The 24,091-nt window shown below is 37.9% G+C and overlaps 5 protein-coding genes across 7 annotated transcripts; 3 read left to right on the forward strand and 2 right to left on the reverse strand.

The window, feature by feature from the left end:
- Positions 1-2,008: 2,008 nt before the first annotated feature.
- Positions 2,009-10,776, forward strand: h6pd (hexose-6-phosphate dehydrogenase (glucose 1-dehydrogenase)). The gene is made up of 5 exons (XM_051896438.1): positions 2,009-2,135; positions 4,723-5,389; positions 6,348-6,465; positions 6,589-6,858; positions 8,017-10,776. Exons 2-5 carry the CDS (start codon positions 4,742-4,744, stop codon positions 9,354-9,356), a joined length of 2,376 nt encoding a protein of 791 aa, XP_051752398.1. The 5' UTR covers positions 2,009-2,135; positions 4,723-4,741; the 3' UTR covers positions 9,357-10,776.
- On the reverse strand, positions 8,784-13,226 carry LOC127514066 (uncharacterized). Its single transcript, XM_051896441.1, has 8 exons — positions 12,344-13,226; positions 12,085-12,185; positions 11,851-11,913; positions 11,631-11,710; positions 11,402-11,532; positions 11,250-11,316; positions 11,018-11,147; positions 8,784-8,988 (listed from the first exon to the last, which is right to left on the reverse strand). The coding sequence occupies exons 2-7, from the start codon at positions 12,156-12,158 to the stop codon at positions 11,065-11,067; spliced, it is 498 nt and encodes a 165-aa protein (XP_051752401.1). The 5' UTR covers positions 12,159-12,185; positions 12,344-13,226; the 3' UTR covers positions 8,784-8,988; positions 11,018-11,064.
- A 269-nt stretch (positions 13,227-13,495) lies between these two features.
- On the forward strand, positions 13,496-15,618 carry rbp7b (retinol binding protein 7b, cellular). 2 transcript variants are annotated; one of them, XR_007930553.1, is made up of 5 exons: positions 13,496-13,802; positions 14,052-14,230; positions 14,397-14,498; positions 14,609-14,809; positions 15,495-15,618. XR_007930553.1 is itself a non-coding variant. In XM_051896442.1 (4 exons), the coding sequence occupies exons 1-4, from the start codon at positions 13,730-13,732 to the stop codon at positions 14,660-14,662; spliced, it is 408 nt and encodes a 135-aa protein (XP_051752402.1). In that variant the 5' UTR covers positions 13,496-13,729; the 3' UTR covers positions 14,663-14,909. The 2 variants fall into 2 exon arrangements, 1 of the variants encoding a protein (XP_051752402.1); XM_051896442.1 differs by lacking the exon at positions 15,495-15,618 and having other exon boundaries at positions 14,609-14,909.
- Positions 15,184-17,621, forward strand: cenps (centromere protein S). Its single transcript, XM_051896443.1, has 5 exons — positions 15,184-15,370; positions 15,495-15,618; positions 15,697-15,730; positions 15,863-15,929; positions 17,298-17,621. Exons 1-5 carry the CDS (start codon positions 15,338-15,340, stop codon positions 17,430-17,432), a joined length of 393 nt encoding a protein of 130 aa, XP_051752403.1. The 5' UTR covers positions 15,184-15,337; the 3' UTR covers positions 17,433-17,621.
- tardbpb (TAR DNA binding protein b) lies at positions 17,559-23,809 on the reverse strand. 2 transcript variants are annotated; one of them, XR_007930552.1, is made up of 7 exons: positions 23,541-23,809; positions 22,616-22,871; positions 22,015-22,193; positions 21,681-21,821; positions 20,958-21,128; positions 18,732-19,837; positions 17,559-17,968 (listed from the first exon to the last, which is right to left on the reverse strand). XR_007930552.1 is itself a non-coding variant. In XM_051896439.1 (6 exons), the coding sequence occupies exons 2-6, from the start codon at positions 22,854-22,856 to the stop codon at positions 19,343-19,345; spliced, it is 1,227 nt and encodes a 408-aa protein (XP_051752399.1). In that variant the 5' UTR covers positions 22,857-22,871; positions 23,541-23,809; the 3' UTR covers positions 18,047-19,342. The 2 variants fall into 2 exon arrangements, 1 of the variants encoding a protein (XP_051752399.1); XM_051896439.1 differs by lacking the exon at positions 17,559-17,968 and having other exon boundaries at positions 18,047-19,837.
- Positions 23,810-24,091: the final 282 nt, after the last annotated feature.

The raw sequence follows: 24,091 nt of genomic DNA on the forward strand, positions 1-24,091 counted from the left end.
ACCTTTCATTTTCTGTATAACAATTGAACCGGAAGTAACATTAACAGTAACACTGACTCAGCATGGACACTCAGATCTGGTGTCATGCATATGACAAAATGTAGCATCCTGTTCAAAATGTGAAAAAGTATATTGAACTCTTTAGACCTTATTCACAGCAGTGCCATGTTTAACAGGAATGAAAGTGAGGCTGTGAGGGATAGACATACATCTCTTCAGTTGGTTGTACTGTTATTTATATTATTACTTGTTGTTTTTAGAATGTTCAGGTGACAAAACACTGCAAAAATATCTTTTTAAAGAAATTTCAGTAGACAAAAAACTGTGATCTAGAAGCTTTATACAGCTTTTTACACCAGATGCCATTGAAAACATGGTAAGTCTATCCCTCACAGCCTCGCTTTCATACCTCTCATGGCGCTGCTCTGAATAAGGTCTATGCACAATCACTTCCGCATTTAGCCACTATTGGTGTAGAACAGTATATGGAAATTGTGAAAAAATTGAGCACAAGATTAAATCTTGTGGAAGTGTCCCACATCACAGCAAAACTGATACAATTCACCTTTACGCTAAAGGTATTTAAAGCATCTGTAACTGCTAAAATGTTTTAATATAATATACTAAAATGTTTTTGTACACTAAAGCTGATAAGCAGTATTATTAGTTGTGATCAACAGTTATATATGACAGAAAGTGTTTGCTACTACCACTATTTGCAGAGGGAGAATTTTATACCAGAACCTTGCATAGCACTGAGATTTTAGCAGAAATATGAAGGCATTCATTCTACTTACTTAATTTTTCACTAAGTTTGTTTTTCTTTTTTAAAAAAGCAGGCAGTATACGGTGCACACGGCGCAGTATTTAGTAAGCTAGTATTCATTCCCAACAATAGACTGTTTTCAAACAGCTTTCCTTAACACTCCTCCATCTGCCATTGGTTGAATACCCCTACCCAAACTCACAGCATTAAGCATGTGCTGTGTCGGGCTGGTAGGGATCAAGGGGTCAAGGTTTGGCTGGTTAACATAGCCTCATTAGCCTCTGGAAGTAGATGTCGTCTACACCATCTGGCTTCAAAGAACATCGTTCTCCTAGGCCGGACATCCACAAATAGCAGATAGTCGTTAGCCTATTAAAAAAAGAAGTTTGATTGATTCATTTTTGTTGCTCAGAATGAAAACCCTTCTTACTAGAAGGATTAAAACGGGGTTCAGAAAGTTTCACAAGCTGAATCAGGGGATGACTTTACATGTTTCCTGAGGTGAATGGTTCTTGTTTGAATACACTTTGCCTAAGCCTCTTTCTCTCTCTAAAGGAAAAAAAGGCAGAAAACACACACATGTACACAAAGATAAGAATATTATCTTCAAGATCATATACTGATGAAAACCCATTGCTCAATATATTGCGAAATAAAGTGCAAGGCTCCTTTATTTGCAGGTTTGTGACACGTGTTTTAAAAAAAACGTTTGTTATGTCTTTTAATTTACCTGCAGCATTTAAAAAAAAACACTTTTTATTTATAATAATTTGACAACGGACATCTCTGGCCTCGTTTTTACAGTCTATCTATGGTTAGAGTCGTTCAGCATTCATGGACCTTGTCCTGTAAGCAAATATCGCCCTCCTTTGGGCAACTCATCGACCTGCATTATGCTAAAAGAGAATTTACATTTTCGATGCTAAATTTTGGATAATTAATTAGAAAAAAATATAATAATAAAAACAATTCCCCATGCTCAACACGGATGAGTTTCCAATGTGCTGACAACCTGTACAGTTAAATGTGCTGATAACCGGTACAGTCAAAGAATGTCATTAACTTAATTGTTTGTTTCACAGCACCCGCTCGTGTTTAACTCTCCCGTCTCAGGATATACCTCTGTTATTATATTTACACTTAAAGAATAACTGTTTTAATAGGTCATCAAGCGCTTCAAAGGTTTACAAGTGTCCGTGTTATCAGTCAGCGTGTTTTTTTAAAAACTCGAATGTTACGTTTTCAAACCACATGATTAACCAACATCGCGATCACGTGACCATCTACTGGAAACGTTTGTTTGTAGAATGTCACTATCCGCCAGTCCACGCCGCTCGAGCTGTCACCGTACTGTCCGGAGGTGAATCAGGTATGTGCAGTCTCTCCCTGTCAAATCCATTTTTGTCATAATGCATGTCACTATGGCTGCAGATATCATATGTACGTTGAAATTTAAGATCATGTCCTTTTATTTGTCTGTCTTAAGCCTGTGTTAGTTAGCTATAGTATAGCAGGTGCTGTCAGGACTTGTTTATGCACTTTGTGCTAATAGTATACTCACGTCCGCCTCTAGAAGCACACTAGTGTTTATTCTCATATTTTAAATATATAATAAGCGTACTTATCATCAGAAACATCAGAAATCGATATATGGTCACATTTAATTTAGATCAATATTAAAATTGATTAATACATTTTAATTGATCGAAATAGTCCAAATAATATGGTATAGGCCTATCTTATTATACTGGATATTATACATTTTCCAGTGTCAATATTACTTTCTATCCTGTTAGTCTTTAGTAATATCTCTAACAAAAGCCATTTCCTTAATGAGGTTATCTTCCAGAAAATGACATTGTTTTTGCCATTCCATTTTCTTGTCACTGTGTAAATAATGAGTTATAATAATGAATAAATTGTAATAATGTAATGTGCTTTAATTGACCATAGCATATCATGACACAAGTTAAAGTTACAACTTAACTAAGTTAAGTAAGTTCAACTGAATTACATCAGTTCTGTGCAGCAGCTGTTTATTGAACCCTTCTGCATCCTGTTATGCTCATTTGATCGTCTAGATTGTTCCAATGAATTTTTTTGTATTTATTTTAAGGCCAGATGTTTGACAATTTGCAACACCCAAATGTGCAAACAGTGCTTGCACTGTCTGAACATTAGGGTTGCATGTACTCTGACATCTTTGGTCTTCTCACAAGCTCGTCATGAGATATCATGAAATCAGACTCATCCTGGTCAACTGTTTTCTGTTAGATGTGTCAAAATGATTCCAGCAATATCATTTTCAGCTTTAACATAATTTATTGTCACCTTATATATCGGTTCCTCTCTGTTTGGCCAAATTGTGTGACCTTTCATTTCATTCAGTCCTTTACTACTGTAAATGCAGTCTGTTCTGTTGGCTTAATCTTGATTTTATGGGTGAACACTCACTAAGGGAATACATTTGCATCACCATGGTTCTTGCTCTCAGTTCAGGTATGTCAGTAGATTATACAACCCTCCTCTTCACACCTGGACTTATCATAGACCGTTGACCCTCATACTTAAAATGTTTCACAACTGTTACGGAAGAAGATCCACACACTTAACGAGCTTCCATTAACACTATTTTAAGTTGAGTGATTTTAAAATAAGAAAGATGAGTACTTAAATATACGTTCATGTAATGTTGTGCATTCAGAGGCACAATGACTTGCAGACATGATTTGCTATTACTGATCTTAACGGTTTGTCCTCAAACTTCAGTTATTATGTAATGTTGTGATGCTTGATATGTTGGGCCTGACATAACAATCAAATTATATTTCACCTTGTGTGTGTGTGTATACAGTATTGTGCAAAAGTCTTCGTATTTTCACACACACGCTGTAGTATGTCAGTAGGTAACACCAGTTTACATTTGCAAACATTCATTTTGCCATTAACTGTAATAATCCAGTGAGATTTTTGTATGCACAAGGAGTCTGACAACAGCCAGTGCTCCACACGGAGATCTGATCTCACCACCAGTAACAGAAAAAACTGAGACTAAATCCAGATGAACTGTGGCAAAGTCTGTTTGAAGAGACCTACCCACAAAGGTACCTGAAAAACTATGTGCAAGTGTACCAGGACAAAAGCTGTTTTAAACGCAAAGGGTGGTCACACCAAATATTGATTTGATTTAGTTTATAGAAGTTAATTGATAAAATTCATTTATGACATTATTTTTGAAAGCAGCATTTTTACACAAGTGCCTAAAACTTCTCACAGTACTGTAGCTTTGCAGGTAGGTTTCTTCAAGCGTCTTGGAGACATTGCCACAGTTTAGTCTCAGTTTCTGATGGTGAGATCAGATCTCTGTGTGGGGCATACCGTCTGTTGTTAGACTCCTTGTTCATAGAAAATTTCACTGGATTATTACAATTAATGGCAAAAGGAATGTTTGGAAATGTATACTGATATTTCTTTCTGACATACTACTATATATTAGCTGATGTTATTATACTTTAACCCTCCCCCCACTTTCATTCAAAATCCATCTGCAAATCTTAATATTTCTGACATGTCTATTTTTTAGGGACTAAAGTCTTATCTTGTTGCAGTCCTGACAGCTCCATATGTTTTATGTGGATTGAAGCTGGTTTGTAATCATCAGCTAAATGTTTGCATAAGGTGTTCACTTTATGCTGAGTTGTAGAAGGAATCATAATAGTCAATATGCCAAATAATGAAGCAAACTTTAGAATCCAGCTTCTGAATGTTTTCCAGTGCCTTTAATCACCATTAAAGGTTATTCATGGTTTACCAATAACAGTTTTCATGGTTTGGTTTTGTTTTGTTTTTTTATATCTACATGTGAACCTTATTAAATTTTGTCAGATTTTCAGAATTTGTATCATTACATTTCTTAAACGTTCTAAAATCCTTTTATTATTATTTTTTTTTTAAAGGTGGGCGCTTGATATTACAATGTCAAGGATAAGATGGGAGCTGCTGCTAATGGCCATCATATGCTGGCACAGAGGCCACACAAATAATCATGAGGCTAAGCAGAGTCTTGGGCATGTGACTGTGGTAGTTGTGGGTGGAACAGGTGACTTGGCCAGGAAGTACCTGTGGCAAGGCTTTTTTCAGCTTTATGCTGACGAGGTAGGCAAAGGACACACTTTCTCATTTTATGGTGGGGGCCTTTCGCCGACTGAGAATGGGACCACGCTGCTGTTTGGGATCTTGAAGAAGCTGGCTTGCCCTCCAGAGCTCTCTGCTGAGCGCTGTGCATTGGTCAAAGACCAGTTCTTGCATCTGTCCCAATATCACCAGCTGAAGACATCTGAGGACTATGAAAAACTCAGCCAGCAGATCAAAGAGCAGGTAGGACAGGAGGGTATGGTCGAAGCGGGGAGGCTCTTCTACCTGTCTGTTCCAGCTTTCGCATATGCAGACATTGCAGAGAAGATCAACAACACCTGCCGCCCCCCACCTGACGCGTGGCTGAGGGTGGTGCTGGAGAAGCCATTTGGTCATGACTTTGCTAGTGCCCAGTCCCTTGACAAAAAACTGTCAGGCCAGCTGAAAGAAGAGGAGATGTATAGGATTGACCACTATTTAGGGAAGCAGGTAGAATGTTATTTTATTCACATACACTAAGTTTGGGGTTGGTAAAATTTCTTTGTTTTTGAAAGAAGTATCTTATGATCACCAAGGCTGCATTTATTTGATATAATAAAAAACCCTGATGAATAGGAAGTTCAAAAGAAAAGCATTTAAATTAACATATCTTTGTGTATCGTTACTGTATCCAGTATTATTTTCTTACAAAATTTGTACTGACCCCAAAATTTTGAATGGAAGTATATAGGGGTGTAACGGTATTCTTTCGAACCATTACGGTACAGACGTCACGGTTTGGTGCATACAGTCAGATGACGAATACAGTTAGTCACAGGTGATCCACACTCCAATCCAGAAGGGGGCGTGTGCCGTAATTCAACGCTGTTTGCTAACCACCACAACAGGAAAAAGCAGCAGAAGAAGAGACAGTCTACACACCAACTCAAATCAAGAGTTCAGATGGCATGCAAGAGCTTGCTAGTAGCCTATATGCTAAGTTTCGATGAATTTTTGTGAGCGCTACACAAACTTCACGGAAAGGAAACCGGAAGGTAGAAAGCGGCATCATGTTTGTTTACTTTATTTTACATAAGCACAATCTTTTGTTTTTATTGTGAGTGTACACAAATAACAATAGACCCTTTTAGACAGTTATATATCTTATTCTTATCTGTATGGCCATAAATGACGGAGTATTTTAAGTTGTTTCCACTGTTATTTTAAGACAAAATCATTTGGCATTGTGCCAATTTGTGTCATGGACGTTGTGCCAACTAACCTAGCATTGGGGATTTGTTGCTTTTTCCTGTTGTTGTACCGAACTTGTATTGATCCATGACCCCAAAACCGAGGTACGTACCAAACCGTGACTGTGTACCGTTACACCCCTAGTAGTATATTTTCACATGAATGACTGGAACTTCATGAGCTTTAAACATCAATCAATGTTTTTTCTATCGCAAAGGTTGTCTCTAAAATATTGCCATTTAGGAAAGAGAATAAGAAACTTCTGGACCCTATCTGGAACAAGCACCATATTGAAAGAATAGAAATTGTATTGAAGGAAACCCTGGATGCCAAAGGTACTGGTTTTGAGTTGCTTTTAAATACAAGTTCACGTTATAAATGGACCCTTTCTCCATTTATCTTCTCAGTTATTTCTTTAGTATTAATTGTTGATCTGACCATTGATCATTCATTTACAGGGCGGATTCAGTTTTATGATCAATATGGCGTCATCAGAGATGTGCTCCAGAACCACCTCACAGAGGTCATGACCCTTATGTTGATGAACCTTCCTGCAAACCTCTCCAACAGCAAGGAGATACTACAAAACAAACTTAATTTCTTGGCTTCCCTACAGCATGTAGATAACAGTAATGCGGTCGTAGGTCAGTACCAAGCTTACAATGGAGAGGTTCAGGAAGAGCTCAATAAAACAAAGGACTACTTCAGCCTAACCCCCACATTCGCTGGTGAGTGGAAGAGCTTTTTAGTTATCTTGTTTAATATGCAAAGAAGGTGTTCACGTTAGATGGCATCATAAAAGTAATCCATATGGCTTCAGGGAGTTAAAAAATGCCTTCTGAAGTGAAGCAATGTGTTTTTGTAAGAAAAATATACATATTTCTAACTTTGTATACTAGAATCACTGGCTTCCGTACACAAGTCGATTCTGGTGGAAGAGTAAACTTTAACCTGAAGCATGAGGTAACGTGGAAGCGCAGAAAATAGAGGATAGAGCAAAACAAAACACCAGTCGCGAAGTCTAAAACAAGAATTTTTAAAGACAAATGTTGGAGGAGCTTGAGTTTGTTGCCCAGCCCTATTTGTTTGAACCGCGAGAGGCGTCAACTCTCACCTAATCTTATGCTACTCCTACAACCTATGTCATACGTCATACGCCAGAACTCGACTCTCTCATGAACTCACAGATGGACGTTACCGGAAGCTAGTGATTATAGTCTATAATGTTATAAATATAGATATTTTTCTTAGAAAAATGCATCGCTTTGCTTCAGAAGGCTTTTATTAACCCCCTGGAGCCGTATGGATTACTATTATGATGGATGGATGAGCTGTTTGGGGCTTGAAAATATCAGTTACTATTTACTCCCATTATAAAGCTTGGAAGATCTTTTTTAATATAACTCCGATTGTGTTTGACTAAAAGAAGAACTAACCTTTTAATTAAACACAATGTTTTATCTCTGTTATACTGAACGTTTAGCATAGACCTAATGTTTGTGTAATGTTTTTTCACAATTTCTACAAGCTGTAACCAAATGTTTGCGGGTGCGGGTGGGAGTAGAATACACGTTGCGGGAGCAGGCGGTAATCGTCAGAAATTCAGCGGGAGCGGTATTAAGAAAACAGTCCTGCACAGGGCTCTAGGTTGCGTTTCTCCACACATTTCCATTACTTTACATTCTTCTAAAACCTGTCAGAATCCCGCATATGCATTTAATTGACCATATAAAAAAGGCAAAGGAAAAATGGTGTTCATGTTTACATGATCTTTCAGAAAGCCCTGGAATGTAAACGTGCATATAAACATAGTCATTGATTCATGGCAGTGTGACTTTGGAAAATCAATCTATCAATGCTTACGTTGACTGTGATTCTCTTTACAGGTGTGCTCATTCATGTCGACAATGCGCAATATGAGGGAATCCCCATATTTATGACCTCAGGCAAGGCACTTGATGAACGGGTTGCTTATGCACGTGTAGTTTTCAAAAGTGATGTATTTTGTGTCCAGGATCTCAATAATGTTCAGTGCAAATCCAAACAGATCATATTTTATCTGGGTCATGGAAACCTCCAGTACCCTGCGATTCTCGTGAGCAAGAACCTGTTCAAGCCTGAGCTGGTGAGCAGCGGTGACTGGAAGGAGGTCACCGAAAACAAAGACGTAGACGTGCTGGGGTTACCCCTCAGTGATTATTACATCCAGTCACCAGTCGTACCCAGAGAGGCTTATTGCGAGCTGATCTCACACGTCTTCTTTGGACGCAAGGATAGATTTATCAGTGCCGAAGGACTCCTTGCTTCCTGGGCGTTTTGGACACCTCTCCTTGAAAGCTTGTCTCGGGTCTTTCCACGGGTGTATCCTGGTGGTGTAGCCAACGGGAACCTGCTGAACTTTCAGCTGCGGGGCCATCAGGTCTCCTTCAGCCATGAAGCCGTGGTCAATGTGATCAACCCTGGTGCAGAGGACAACTTCCAGGTGATGCAAGGGAAGTACCGTAGTTCTGAAATGGTATCTGCTTGGGCACAGGAACTGGTGGAGCGTTTGGCTTCTGATCTTCTCCTGGCTGCTGAAGAGGCCATTCGTGAAGAGGGTCAGTTTCACCTGGCGTTGTCTGGTGGCTCCAGCCCGGTGGCGCTGCTACGTGCGCTCGCCCTGAACCTCTACACCTTTCCGTGGCGCAACACTCACATATGGCAAGTGGACGAGCGATGTGTGCCACATACAGAATCAGGCTCCAACTTCCGGTCCATTCACGATCTGCTGCTTCAGCATATCCGCATACCCTACTTCAACATCCACCCCATGCCGGTGCATCTCACCCAACGGTTATGTGTGGAAGAGGATGGTGGTCCTGCATTATATGAGAAGGAAATAAAGAAACATGTCAATGCCTCCAGTTTCCACTACATCCTGCTCGGTGTAGGCCAAGATGGCCACACCGCCTCATTGTTCCAGGACACCAAGTTGGAAAGCGACGAAGAACGGTTGGTAACTCTGACAGAGAGCCCCATTAAACCTCACCAGAGGATGAGTCTCACATTTACAGCTATCAATAGGGCTCGAAGGGTAGGTGTTTTAATAATGGGGAAGAGCAAGCATGAACTTGTCAGTCAACTCAGCCGAATTAAGGGGGAATCATCCAAGTATCCCATTACCAAAGTACAGCCAAAGAGCGGTACTCTTATATGGTACATTGACTATGATGCACTGTTAGGATAGATGAGTACATATCGGTCAATGAAGCCACCCACCAGGGCTTATAGCTCAAATCGAATGCTGTATTTTGAATGATTTCAGAGTATCATTTGAAGTTTAATTTTCACACTGAGGTGTGAATTGTGCGAGGGTTATTTTAATGCTGTGATAGGGACTTTGCAATTTGATTGTGTTATGGAATGATTGCATTATAAACGACTAAACATTTCAAATCTCAGGACCTCTTTTAGCTTACAGTAATTAATTTTATAATGTTGCTACAAATCCTTATTCCACAAGATCAGACTGTTTAGAAAGCAGATGCGTTAAGAAGATGTGTCTGAAAATTTCATTCCACATCAAGCACATTTTTTGACCAAGCAGTGATCAGATATTTGTTTTTTTTGTTTTTTAATTTGACCTTTTTTTTTTTCTTTTTTTTTTTTACTTTGCTTACTACATAGTTGCATTATCTTAAACAATTATTCATCACACCACCAGATTAAATTTGAAATGAAGAATCATGTGGCCTTCTTTGTTTTTCCAGAGGAAACAAGCAGATGTATTTGGTTTGTTTTTCCTCCTCAATTAAAAGATTTCGATTAAATGCTGAAATTATGTTCTAGGCAAAATCACAGACCTCAGGTTAAGAAATCCTAATAAACATGTCCATAAAAGATGGCATATCCAGTGTTTTTAGGTTGGAGCAAATGTTAATGTACTGTTTCATCTTCAGACTGAATTGAGTTTCTATTGTTGGCCTTACTTGATAAATCCATTCCAGAATCCATTCTACATTGCTGACAAGAGTGTATTAGTGTCAGAGATTTTTGTCATACCTCAGAAAACAATGGTTTATTTTGTGTAGAACCGTCCAAATGGATATATATATATAATCCTTACAATGGATTATATATACACATGAAAGGCTTTCTAAAGTCTGTGCTGTTTAAAATCTGATAAGAATATCTTAACATCGCATGCTTTATGAGACAGCGGGGCAGCATTGTCTGATTTATAACCATTGATTTTGGCCAAAATTCTGTAGTGAAGCAGATCAACATTACATTCCACAGGGATCTAATGATCTAATATGTGAAAATGTTAATAAAATAAATGCACTGGGTTTTGAAATCATACATTGAAGTCCTTATGTGTATTTACACAATTTTAAATAGATTCATGTGTTTTCAATACAAAATGTTTCACATTGTAGAGATCCTGTGCTGAAATATTGTGTGTATTTCAATGAAGTATGTGCCTCCCTTGACAGGTTTAACATATTTGAATTGACACTTTTGAATGAAGTGTCTTGCTTTTCCATTATATGTTTCACAAAAGGAAATTTTGTTACAGTATTCAGCTGTATTACATGGCATTACATAAATCATTTCATATTTGGTGGTAGTTTTAATACATACAATAAAATATATTTTTGAAATCATCTGTTTTATTTTGTTTTCTCTTTTAAAATGTCTTTCAAACATGTCTGGATTCAAATGCAACCCAAAATCGAGGACTGTAAACAGTTTGAGTTATTATAAAAATTAAAAAACAATTTGTATATACGCATTTTCCCTGCATGCTAATATTAGTGAAAAGGTGTGTCCTTAAATAGAATACATCTTAACCAGAACCTCACAACTGTCTGAAAACCACTGAAACCATGTAAATAATAGATGCACCTGTATTGAGTGTCAGTGAAAGGCTGTACAGCAGCAGTGGCTCATTTTCAACCCCAGAGGCACGTATCTCTTAACCAATGCGGAAACAGTTTGTGGATCAGGCAAAGACTTCCTCTGACCAGAAAGAAAACTGGGTAGAGACACAAAAAGAACAATGGTTATTTTGTCCTTTATATATTTTTTCCTTCTACACTTGGAATGGAACTGACTAAAACCCTGTACATGATCTTACCTGTTGAGAGTATGCAGGCCCAAGAGACTACCAAAGAAAATATATATAATTCTGTGGTGGTGTTCGCCTAAGAAAAATAAACTGTGATTATATATATTTAGGTAAAACTACTATTTGCAAATAAAAATCATATTACTACAATTCACACTTACACATTGAGGTGCAGTCAGGGTAAGAATGACTGTACAGAGTCCCTGGATAAACGCAAACAGCCCAAATGAGTGAAACGCTACCCTGATGCTCTTGGGAACTGGGTCTGTGAGTGTAAGCGCTACAGCCAAACCTTAAATGGGAAGAGGAGGGTTGATAATCAGTCTTTAAAATTAGAAAGCAGAAAAAAATATGCAAAATGAACCATTTATAAATATAAAAACTAATTACCTGTTGCTATAAAGGAGAACACAATGAAGACTATAAGATTGTTCAACAGTGGCTTTTCACAATAGCGAGAAGATTTTGGCCTGTGAACACATTAATGCAGAATATTAGACATATCACATGATATAACATGCGTTCACATATGAATATGTTTATTTTATATGTTGTGTTTTTCCAGGAGATCAGCTTTTTATCAGAGAATAACTTCATATAGGGCACTTACCTTGACAAAATATAAAACTGTGGTGCCAGGAAAAGCACCACAAAGATGAAAAGAACAATCTGACTGCCAGAGAAAAACAAATTAGATTTTTTTAAATTGTAATGTTATGAATGTCTGCACACACACACACACACACACACACACAAAGAAAGACATAAAATAGTGTTTAGCACCTGGTCACAATTTTATTTACTTATTTTCCAATTGTGCAGATAGATAGATAGATAATCTTACAATTTTAACCTTTGATCTCTTGGAAGCCACCTGCTGGTCTGAAAAGCTGCATGGACTAAGAAGTGGTGAAGCATTGTGCACTTATATCACCCCAGATGATTCTGTATACAGCAGAATATTTCTTTATCAATTAGTACCACGACAATGACAAAAAATTATTTAAGACTCTCAAACGCATCTTATTGAAAAATTCTAAATATTTATATAGTGAGGTGTAGAAGTAAGGGAAGAAAATTCATAAAAGAATTACAGAACTTACCAGAAAGATATCACGCTAGTCAGCATTCATGGTAGGTTAGAAGCTCTCGGAAAGAAGCAAGATCCTCTGTCGGGTAATATAAAATGGCGCCGCCTAGTGCTGAGTCTTGGTATACTTTTAGAGATGTCAAATTATGGATTAGAATAATTTTTATTCACTGTCACACAGAGGTGGTGTTAGTTATGTTTAAGGGATCTTCATATTGTGTAAAACTTATGATAAAATGCATATTGTACTGCAAAAAAAAATGTACATACTTTGTTCAACACTGAAAAGCTATTAAAATAATCATGACATGAAAGAGTGAGGAATAATAAATGCATGATACGTTTTAATGGCTTTTTCATTAACATTGTTACCCTATTGTCATTAGAAACCCATCTTTCTTTTCTAGAAAATAATTTTGGTGTTCATCACAGAAGACTTCAAATGATTTTTTTTATTATTATTTTTTTTTTATAACCCTTCACAACCCACATTCACATTGAGTAAAGGATGAATGAAATTTCAATGTTAACTTTAAGAACAGATGAAGAAAATATGCCTGCCTGGATGAGAGTTAAAGAAACACCTGTCAGTTTTGAAATAAAATAAACTGTCTGTGGCTTTTTAGAAAATACACTCTTAAAAAAGGTTCAAGGAGGTTCAATATAGAATCCTATAGGGCTCTTGACTAAAAAAATAACTCTTTCTGCCAAAAAGGTTCTATGTAAAGAGACACGTCTTGCATGATTGCATACTTTCATGTTTAATTGGTTATTGCAATTTGTTCTACTGATAAAGTATGTTTACAAGCTGTTTAATTCATAAAAAAAATTTAAATAAAAAATTAATTAAAACAAAATTAATTAAACTAAATCAATACAATTTTCCCATGACTGAAAACCCCTAAAAGGTTACATGTATATGTAGAAAAAGAGAGAAAAAAGACACCAACCAGTATACCACAGAAGTTATTTAAAGCCATAGCCACATTGTTAATAAAAGTCTGGCACAGATAATGAAACAAAACCAATCATCTCAAACCATATGGGACTTCTCTGATATTGCTAAATTCTAATTGCTAAACTGTTAACTCCTGTACCAGAGCAGTCCACTGCCAAAGCAACATGTGTCTTTTGAATTACATTGTTCTCTGAGTTCCCACGGGACGCAAGAAGTGTGTAAAAGTTATGGTCAGCCTCAGAGAACAGCCCCATTGACCAAGCCAAAATAGCCTTTGTGTCCTAGGAATCACCCCTGCCCCGTATTACTACACAAAGAGCTGCTGAAATACGACACAACACATCTGCTTCTCTCATTTCCACACATGTACACTTAAATTCCAGTTTCTAGGTTCTCACAGGAGCTAGAACTCACAGAAACGCTTCAGGATCAACATCAAGCATGCCTGCAAACTACAGTGGAACCTGGGACATAGTGGACAATGAAAACTTTGAAGGTTTCATGGTTACTCTTGGTGAGTAATGTCATTCATTTATCAGAATTTAATATTAGAAGAGTTCAGATGCAAAAGCCTCTAAGTGCCGTCTGAAATTTTCTTCTAAAATGAACATTTTTATTAAGCTTGTATGTTTGTGTTAAGTTATTTAACTTTAATGGCAATGAAAAGTACCTATTAATTGCCATTAAAGTGAAATTTAACCTAACTGGTAATGAAAGTGTTGTAAGTGTATTTATGTATTTAACCTTGCGCTATGCAATACAGGAATTGATTTCGCCACCCGAAAGATAGCGGGGATGCTAAAGCCACAGAAAATATTTGAGCAAGATGGAGACTCTTTCACTATTAAAACTTTAACAACTTTCCGAAACTACTCCACTTCATTCAAAATTGGAGAAGAGTTTGAGGAAATCACCAAAGGACTGGACAACAGAAAATGCAAGGTGGAGCACACACACACACACACACACACACACACACACACACACACACACACACACACACACACACACACACACACACACACAGTCATACGATTGGCAATCAAATGGTGTGGTAACAGTCTAGAGTTTTCTTTGCCAGAATTGAGAAATACTGTTTTTTCTACAGACAACAGTCAACTGGGAAAACGACAAACTTGTGTGTGTCCAGAAAGGAGAGAAAAAGAACAGAGGATGGACACACTGGATGGAGGGAGACACTCTTTACCTTGTGAGTCAAATACAAGATTCAAGAACAAGTAATTCTCAGATAAAATGAATACAAATATCAAATAAAACATATAAACTTAATAAAATAATTTTTCCACTCTTCCTTTCAAGGAACTTAAATGTGAAGACCAGATCTGCAAGCAAACCTACAAAAGAACAGCTTGAACTACTGTGTTGAACTGAATTTGTTGTCATGTTTATTGATTACATACAATAACATAACAAGAAATGAAAAAGTAAACAACAGAGAAAACCTACAAGTGCATTCAAGAAGAATGGACACACTGGATGGAGGGGGACACTCTTTACCTTGTGAGTCAAATATATAGGCCTAAAAATTCAAGAACATGTAATTTTCAGATAAAATGAATACAAATACCAAATAAAAATATACATATTGAGTGTCTTGAAAGGCTGAGTGTATGTTGTCCTCTTTTGATGTTCTTATTGATTTAAAGTTCTAAACAAATATTTAAGTATAGGGGAGACTGACATTGGCACAGTTTTCATTTTGTTAATTCATGACTAAAAAAGTTGTGCAATTGTGTCAACCACAACACAGCATTAAAATGCCTTAGTTTTAGGGAAACAACAAACAGAAATAACCACTTGTAACTTCCCCGTGTGACATAATCGGATATTGAAGACCTATCTATAAAAGAAACATGTTTCTTTTTTTACTTTAGGCTAGAATGACATCCACTCCACATCAGTAGGAGGCGCTGTTAAGGTGATAATGAACTCTGGCGACGTCACTACAACGTGAAGAACTCATAATTCGCGCAATTTTTAATTGTAAATGGCTAAAAGCGTAAAGTTGAGCTTCAGCGTATTTATCCAATGAAAATGGATGAGGACGAGGCACAAAAACAGGTTATAACTTGTAAACTTAATGAGCAGCTAGTGCGTAATGCTATTCGTTGTTATATGTTTATGCACCCTGTAAAAAACAGTTCGGGTTGTATTTCTCACGTCGACAGTATTTATGTTCTTCTAGAGGCTTAAAGCTGCTGTTCACTACACTGTCGGCTCTCTCTGTCAACACATCGCCGCAGACTGCGAGAAACAAATCACCAAACAGACAATAGCAGCTATTGCAGAGACTGCATTCAGACAGTGTGGTAAGATTTGGTTATGTGACGTTCATATTTTTATAGTATTAAACATTTATTTACGCTCGTCCTGTTTCTTACCTCTAGATATATTTGCCAAGGACTTGGAAGCGTTTGCGAGGTAAACTTCGGCATCATTATTACAAACAGCTGTTGTTAGATAATAAATTCGTGCAAAAGTAGGTTTTCCTCCATTATTAACCACATAAAAAAAAGTTTTATTTGTGCTGAAGCGTCTCTTGAATGTTTGCAGACATGCTAAAAGAAACACAGTTACAGTGGATGATGTGAAATTGACAGCGAGGAGAACCACTGCACTGGTAGGATGATTTCAGTAATGAAACATATCAAATTATATTTTTGCAAACAATCTGCAAGACCTCACCCAACAATGGAAAAATGACATTGTAAAAAGGAAGGTAATACTATTCAAAGGTCTTGTAAACATTTATTCACGCTTGTTCTGTTTCTTACCTCTAGATATATTTGCCAAGCCTAGGAGGCCTATCATATTGTATTATACATGTAATTCTGGAGATTATTAAAAAAAATTATGGACAACTGAGCCTAAACATGCAATGTTGATATTTAAAATAATATAAAATGCTTAGGTACTTAAGTGGTGGTGTTTTGTGACTGTTAAGGAAAATCTAATAAGTTAATTTAACTTTTAACTAAAAACACTATTTACATTACAATTTCTTTAAAGGGATAGTTCACCCAAAAATTGTCAGTAATTTCTCACCCTCATGTCTTTCCACACCCGTAAGACCTTCGTTCATCTTCAGAACACAAATTAAGATATTTGTGATGAAATCCAAGAGGTATAGGACTCGTCCATAGAGAGCAATATAACCATCACTTTTCATGGTCCAGAAAGGTACTAAAGACATCGTTAAAACAGTCAACGTGACTGCAGTGGTTCAACCTTAAGTTTATGAAGTGACAAGAATACTTTTTGTGCGCAAAAAACAAAAATAACGACTTTATTCAACAAGATCTTCTTTTCTGTGTCATTCTTATACGTTGTTTACATCCAGGTTTTACGTCAGAATGCCGACTCATTGTTGGCCGGCTCCTGCATCAGCATGACACGCATGTGTCGTGCTGCTTACGTGATCAGCTTTGGCCAATACTGAGCCGGCATTCAGACTTGAACACAGAAGCCTTCACTGTGCTTACTGCGTCACCTCCATAAGGATAATGACAGGGAAGAGATTGTTGAATAAAGTCGTCACTTTAGTTTTGTTTTTGTGCACAAAAAGTATTCTCGTTGCTTCGTAAAATTAAGTTCGAACCACTGTAGTCACATGAACTGTTTTAACGATGTCTTTAGTACCTTTCTGGACCTTGAAAGTGGTGATTATATTGCTATCTATGGACATCATATACCTCTCGGATTTCATCAAAAATATTAATTTGTGTTCCAAAGATAAACGAACATCTTATGGGTGTGGAACAACATGGGGTGAGTGATTAATGACAGAATTTTCATTTTTGGTTGAATTAACCCTTTAAAGATAGCTCTATGAACATTGTCAAGTGCTCATGTAATTACACAATATTTACTATTAAGTTACTAGGAAAATGATAATAGCATAACTTGGTGCTATTTGCTTAAATGCATTTAGATTTTTCTGTTCTAGTAAATGAGTGAAAAAAACTGTACCCTTGCTGTACCCTTACAGCACAACTACATTCAGCAGAAAAGTGAAGAACTGGCTTTAAACAACCAAGAACTAAAGGAGAAAAGGAAGAAAAATGCTGCCAAGAGGAAGAGTAAAGACATGGAAGCTGAGGAGGAGAACGAGGTTGAAGACTGATCAAAATAAATGTACAAAATTCACACAAAATTTCTAAGTTGCACAAAAGTACCTGGTTTTTGCATGTAATAACAAAACTGTATAAATATTTGTATGTAAATCACATTAAATACTAAACACCAATCATTTTGTTTTACTCAAACATGAGTTCATTTGTATTTTATTGTAATAAAGAATCCTATAAACATATATGACGCTCCATGAAACAATACAGATACTGTAAAATATTGCAATTCAAACATTTTAAAAACATGGACCTGAAAAACCTAAGCCTGCATTTGAATACAACGAGCTGCTTTCTCAAAACCAATTCAAGCCTAATACCACCTCAGCTCAGGTTTTCAGATTGAAATGTATTACGCTTGAAGTGTTCTGAGAAAACACCTCAAACTGGAAGCACCTATCAAGTACTGCTACGGTCTACCGTGTCCATGGCCGTTACCAGAGATGCAGAATCACAGCATCCTCCGTCTTCCTCCATCCCCAAACGGACTTCCCGCCTGGGGTTCAGTTGCGACCAGCCATATTCCAGGCCCCTAAATGTGTGAATTCAATTAGTTGTGTGGTATTTGCTTTCAAACATCACGTGACAAACCAGTATGAGAAAACGGCAATCTATTCAAATTAGTTTTATTGAAGCACTCCCTTCATTTGACAAATCATATAAAATGCCTTTGAAAACACTGAGCAACGTTATCTAGAGGGAAACTCCACAGACATCCACAGCACTCAACATACAGGTCGCACTTACACCATCACTCATGTTTTCCCCCCTCAGTGTCCACTGAAGATGTCATCCATATCAAAGCTCACACTTACAGGTCAAGTTACAAGGAAATAAAGCACACACACCATACAGCATTCAGATGGGATTATAGAAGCAAGACAAAGTATGCATCATCATCATCACAACATTCCACTAACTATATAAGCACATGTCAGTATACTAAAGGAGAAAAGCAAAAAGGAACCTAGGGAGACCAAAAAAAATAAAAAATAAAAATCTTAAGAGGTACACATGAACGAAATGTCCGTCAATTTGGGCTCAATTAAGGGGAAAGCTGGGATGTATCAGCAGCTCTCATTCACTCGCTCACCAAACCCACCCACTGCAGTCACATTTCGGCTCGTTCATCGCACTCGCAAGTCTTTTCGTTCGTGCGCTCCACACTTTCTTCGCTCACTCGCAGCCTTCTCACTCTTCGCCATATCACCAATCGCACTCAAGGGTTGTTTAAAAACGTCACTTTCTGCGCACTTCTTGTCTTAAAAAGTGGATTAAAAAAAGGAGACACCCACCGTGTCATCGAGCCGTGCGATGAGAGCATATAGACATGGGGAGGAAGGTGACATAATGACCTCAGCCACACTGTGCTGCCATAGAGGGCGCTCTTCCCAGGCAAACCCCACAGATGTCAACTGCAGAAGAGATTTTGATGAAGGCTTGTTTTAAAGGGTTTCCATAAAACTGGACTGAATCATAAAGCTGAATTTACAATATGTTCAGGTTTCAACCAGATTCTTTCCAATGCAAATTTCTTTTTTTTTATCCTAAATAATGATAAATGTACTTGAAAGATTATGCAATTCTCATGCGTTTTCAGATATCCACATATTGAACAACATGCATTACAAGAATCCAGTTGAAATGCTTCGTTTGCATCGACCAAGACAATACAACATTGGGGGAAAAACATAATACCAAAGATGGTACATTAATGTAGCACCTTGGTTAACATCTCACTCTAAACACTAACTTAAATTCCATTCAGTGTAAAAAACATTCTTCTTTTTTGTCCCCTGACTCCCTTTTCACCCATCCCCACTCCCAAACACACGTGACAAGATAAGTCTTTCGGAAAATACTTACCAAACGCGCTAGAAATACAACACTTCAAACACAAACCGGCTTACATACCCCACCCTGACGACTTAGACTCCATACTAGAGCCAAAGCTGGAGTTAAACCCACCACCACTAGTGCTGGAGTTAGAACCGGAGCCCCAGCCGAGAGTGGCTGCTGAGCTGCCGTAGTTGCTGTTGCCCGAGCTGTATGTTTGGGGCTGGTCCCGTGTGGAACTTGTGCCGCTTGTGCTCGTGCCAGACGCACCTGACTGATTCTGCTGTGCTAACATTCCCATCATACCCCAACTGCTCTGTAGGGCAGCCTGGGCGGCAGCCATCATGGCTGGGTTGAGATTGAAATTGCTGAAATTTCCCAAGCTGCTGGAGCTACCCCCCATGCCACTGCGGCTGCCTCCGAAACCCTGACCTCCGAACCCGTTCCCAAAGCGCCCTGCCCGTTCCATCATCTGCCTAGTGTTGTTGTGTTTCGGCTCAGCGTTGGAGATGTGCACACTGACGCCCTTGATGATCAGATCTTCTCCACACAGGGAGGCAGCAACCTGGAGGAAAGATGGAAAAAATTTATTATGATCTGAAATGCATGAACAGGTGATTTAATCATCCAGAATAGAATTTTAAACACAATAAATTCTTGAATGCTGAAAATGTAAACGCAAAGCCTTGTACCAAGAGAAAATATTCACCACAAACAAGACCTTGAACTGAAACATTCATATGAGCATATCCACACAAAGAGCAAATTAATCTAGCTACATAGGCTGTATCTTGCGTTAAAGCACCCACATTTTTATTTCACTAACAATTTGTTGAAGCTGGTTCTTTTTTTTGTGAACAGGTCTTTATCTCTGGTTTCTCACCTTAAAGTCTCTATTATGCTTTTTCCAATATTACCTTTCATGTAGTGTATGTAGCTGTTTGTGAATCTAAAAGGTCTGGAAAGTTTCAAAGATCAAAGTGAACAATGAATGGAGTTATTGTCCACCAAAAGAAAAAAACAAATCTGAACTGGCTAAAACGAGTCGTCAGTAATTACTTACTTCCTGCATGAACCTACTTAGATTTGTAACAAATTTCCATAAAGCCAGCCTATGGTCTTCATTTTCTGCCCACAAACAACGTCTACTCTGACCCTCAAACACTGTAGTTGTAGCTGAGGCCTGGAAGAGTTTGGTTCGTGTTGTCAACATGTCGAGAAGGTTTTCTGCACTGCCACAACAAATCCATTTTGCATGCACTTCCAAAGGATGAGGACTAAGGTCGAATTGATATGGTAAAACTGAAGCCATCATAACTGTTCCCATCACCGTTTATACAAGTGTTGAGGAAGCTCCGGTGCTGAAATTTAGATATGATAATAGCCGTTTTGTTTTTCCGACACGGGCTGTAAGCGGTAGACCAATCACAAAAGACCAGGCCATTTGACCAATCAGAGCAGAGTAGGATCTCGGAAAGGAGGTGTTTAGAGAGATTGAATTCTTTATCGAACCGTTTCAGACACTGCGAGAAAAGAGGTGATGCCGCAATATGCATTATGAGAAATCATTTTTTGACCTTGGATGTATGTAAACCTATTGTAGGAGACCTCCAAAACAAACACAGGAACCTTTAAAATAGCATAACAGGGCACTTTAAAATCAATGTGAAAAAGCAATAGCTTACCTGGTCATCTGCAAAGGTGACGAAAGCGAACGCTCTGAATGGTTTAGGAATGAAGACATCTGTGACCTCCCCATATTGCATGAAGAACTGACGGAGCTCATCAGCGGTCATGTCTTCTGTGCAACGGCCCACAAATACTTTCCTGCTCCTCATTGGTTCATCTGGACCTTGCTGTTAAATGTTCAGACACATCATTGTTTAGCACCCTAAAAAGTGAATACCTGACACTTCTTTCATAAATGGCTAATTGATTAAAAGTAACAATTTATCACATACACATCATTCAAAAGTCTGTAAAGTAAATTGGTCAAAAGTGACATTAAAGACAATTATAATGTTACGAACATTCTTTTAAAAAGTATCATGGTTTCCACAAAAATATTAAGCAGTGCAGCTGTTTTCAACAGTCATAAAAAAAAAAAATAAAAAAAAGTTTATTGAGCACCAAATCAGCATATTAGAATGATTTCTGAAGGATCATGTGACACTGAAGTTATGATGCTGAAATTTCAGTTTTGCCATCACAGGAATGAATTACATTTTAAAATATATTCAAAATAGAAAACATTAGAATTTTTTAATTTAATATTTCACAATAGTACTGTTTTTACAGTATTTTTTTATCAAATAAATGCAGCCTTGGTAAGCATATTAAACTTCTTTCACAAACATTAAAAAACTCTTATCAACCCCAAACTTTTGAATGAAAAAACACACACTAACCTTGGAGTTGGGTAGTTTGCAGTCACACCACCTGCCGTCAATCATGTGCCGCTGTGACATCACCTTACCCTGAGACTCCCACTCGGCAAACCTTACAAACCCAAACCCTTTTGAATTTCCCGTCTTCACGTCCCGCTTGACCTAGTGTAACAGAATCAAATCAAGAACTGAATTCACACCAGATCTAATCTGACTTCAAGAATGACAGTCGAGTCTAGTTCTATTTTTAATAGCTGCATAAAGTTAGAAATAGTAGATACAGAGGCAGAAACCATGGATAAAATATGGCAGTACAAAGACAATCACATCATATATTTATATCAGTATGTTTTACCTGCACCATGATGACATCTCCAAATGTACTGAAGTAGTCTTTTAAGTCTTGTTCTGTAGTTTTCCATGGCAGACCCAGCACAATCAGATCTGAAGTCTTCTGATCTCCTCTCTTGATCTTTGTTGCAGAAGAAGCATCAATCTCATCCATCTTCCTCTTATTATCTGGCAGAACCGTTTCTAGAATAGTAAAGTTGACTTGTTACAAGTTCACATCCACAGAATGACAATCACCCTTCATGCGACAAAAACAACCCCATTAAATCAAAATGCATTGGAATTTTTTTTTGTACAGCTAAAGATAGACAAAAGAAATGCAGAAGAACAAATGCTTGCAACACCCAGATGTGCTCAACTATGGTTATGACAGATAATCTCAAAGTTAAATTATAAAGCACATGCCTAAATTAACCCTAAAATGCATACAGAATGACCACTATCTTTGACCCAGGTGTGCACTCTAGGGGGAAAAGTTGGGTTAATAATGTAATTTTATATTATTAAACATGATTTTGGCCATTATTACAATGTTTCTTAAAAGCTTTTCTCATATTTGTTCTAAATTAGGTCAGAGGCTTATTTATAATGAATAGAAAACCTACCCTTGGGGTAATTGACCACATAGACCAGGTTTCCCCAGCCGTTCTCAGGGGCGTGCAGGACACCGTCCACCAGGCGAACTCCCCTCATGCACTGAGACACCGGGCTCCGGTAACGCAGGCCACAAGCCCCTGGAAACTGAGCGGCCACAGTGGACAGCAGTACCGTGCCGTCGTCCTCCGACGGAATCTCCATCGGCTCCTCGTTCTCCTCCTCCGCGACGCGAATGTACATCTCGGCCATCTCTCCTGAGTCGAGCTGTTGGTGAGTAAATGTTATAATTAGTCCCGTGTTTTAATCGAATCTTTCTCGGTCACTTTGATTCATATTTTTGACTCTTGTTCTGTCTTCAAAGACTGACTATAGCGGACCAATAGCAATCGAGTGCAGGCTGTGAAGGAGCAACATCATTGGTTGGACATGCCAGAACGACCACGCCCCTTCATTGAACGAGTCAGTTACACTCGTGTTTTGATTATGAATGAGACATATCGTTTGAAGGAAATACGTTATTTGAATTCACAATGTAGGCTATTATTGGTAAATGACAGATCTGTAGTAGATTTGTGCACACTAATTTTAATATGAATAAAAAGCATTTCAGCTTTTAACGAATACGAAAAGCGAATAATTTAATGACTTGTCATTGCGATGTAAATAGCAAAAATTGTCCCTGAATGAATCTTTCTAGTAAACAGATTCAAAAGAATCGAGTCACTGGAGTGAATCAAAATCCCTACCGCTAGTTGTAATGTGAGCTGACGGCCGTGCGCGCGACTTCAGTACCTAGAGCGTGCGAACAACTCGCGAATCCTTATTGCTTAGCAACAGTAAAATACTGCCTCAATATACCACTAATAGGTCGATATGCGTTGAAGATACATTTTCTTTTGTGTGTTATAATGAAAAGAATGCAAATAACATTACCAATAAACAGCTGCTCGGATCCAGATATTCCTTTGTTAGCGCCACCAGCAGCAGCGCTCCTCGTTCAGAAAAATGTGACTGTTAGAAATGAATGAGCCAGTTAACACAACGCCAACGGAGGATGTTACTCTCAACAGCGTCAGCTTCTGCTGTAATCAGAATAAAGCAAAATAATACAGTCTCTGTATATAATATCAAGACAATAAAATTCCGTTTCATACAACTCATGCGACACTATTTTCGAATCAAGATGGCATTGCCTAAGTCATGAAGGAAATACGTCACACGTGGGCGAGCTCAATTTACATGTGCACGGGTAGAGAAAAGGGAAAACAAACATTGTTGATATGCAATCATGTTTGCTTAGCTGGTAAGATGTATGCATAAAATGTAATAACATAAAGCGTTATTTCTAAGCAAGGTACATGGCACAGAGATGGCTGTGTCATTTGTATAACATAAACACTTTACTGAAGAAAGCAAAAGCACTGTTCCCTGTGTACTAGTGGACTGTTCTCAAAGATATAGTGCTCCCAGTGGTAGATATGAGT

This window comes from Ctenopharyngodon idella, chromosome 6 (assembly GCF_019924925.1).
Source record: "Ctenopharyngodon idella isolate HZGC_01 chromosome 6, HZGC01, whole genome shotgun sequence".
In the NCBI taxonomy this organism is placed as follows: Eukaryota; Metazoa; Chordata; class Actinopteri; order Cypriniformes; family Xenocyprididae; genus Ctenopharyngodon; species Ctenopharyngodon idella.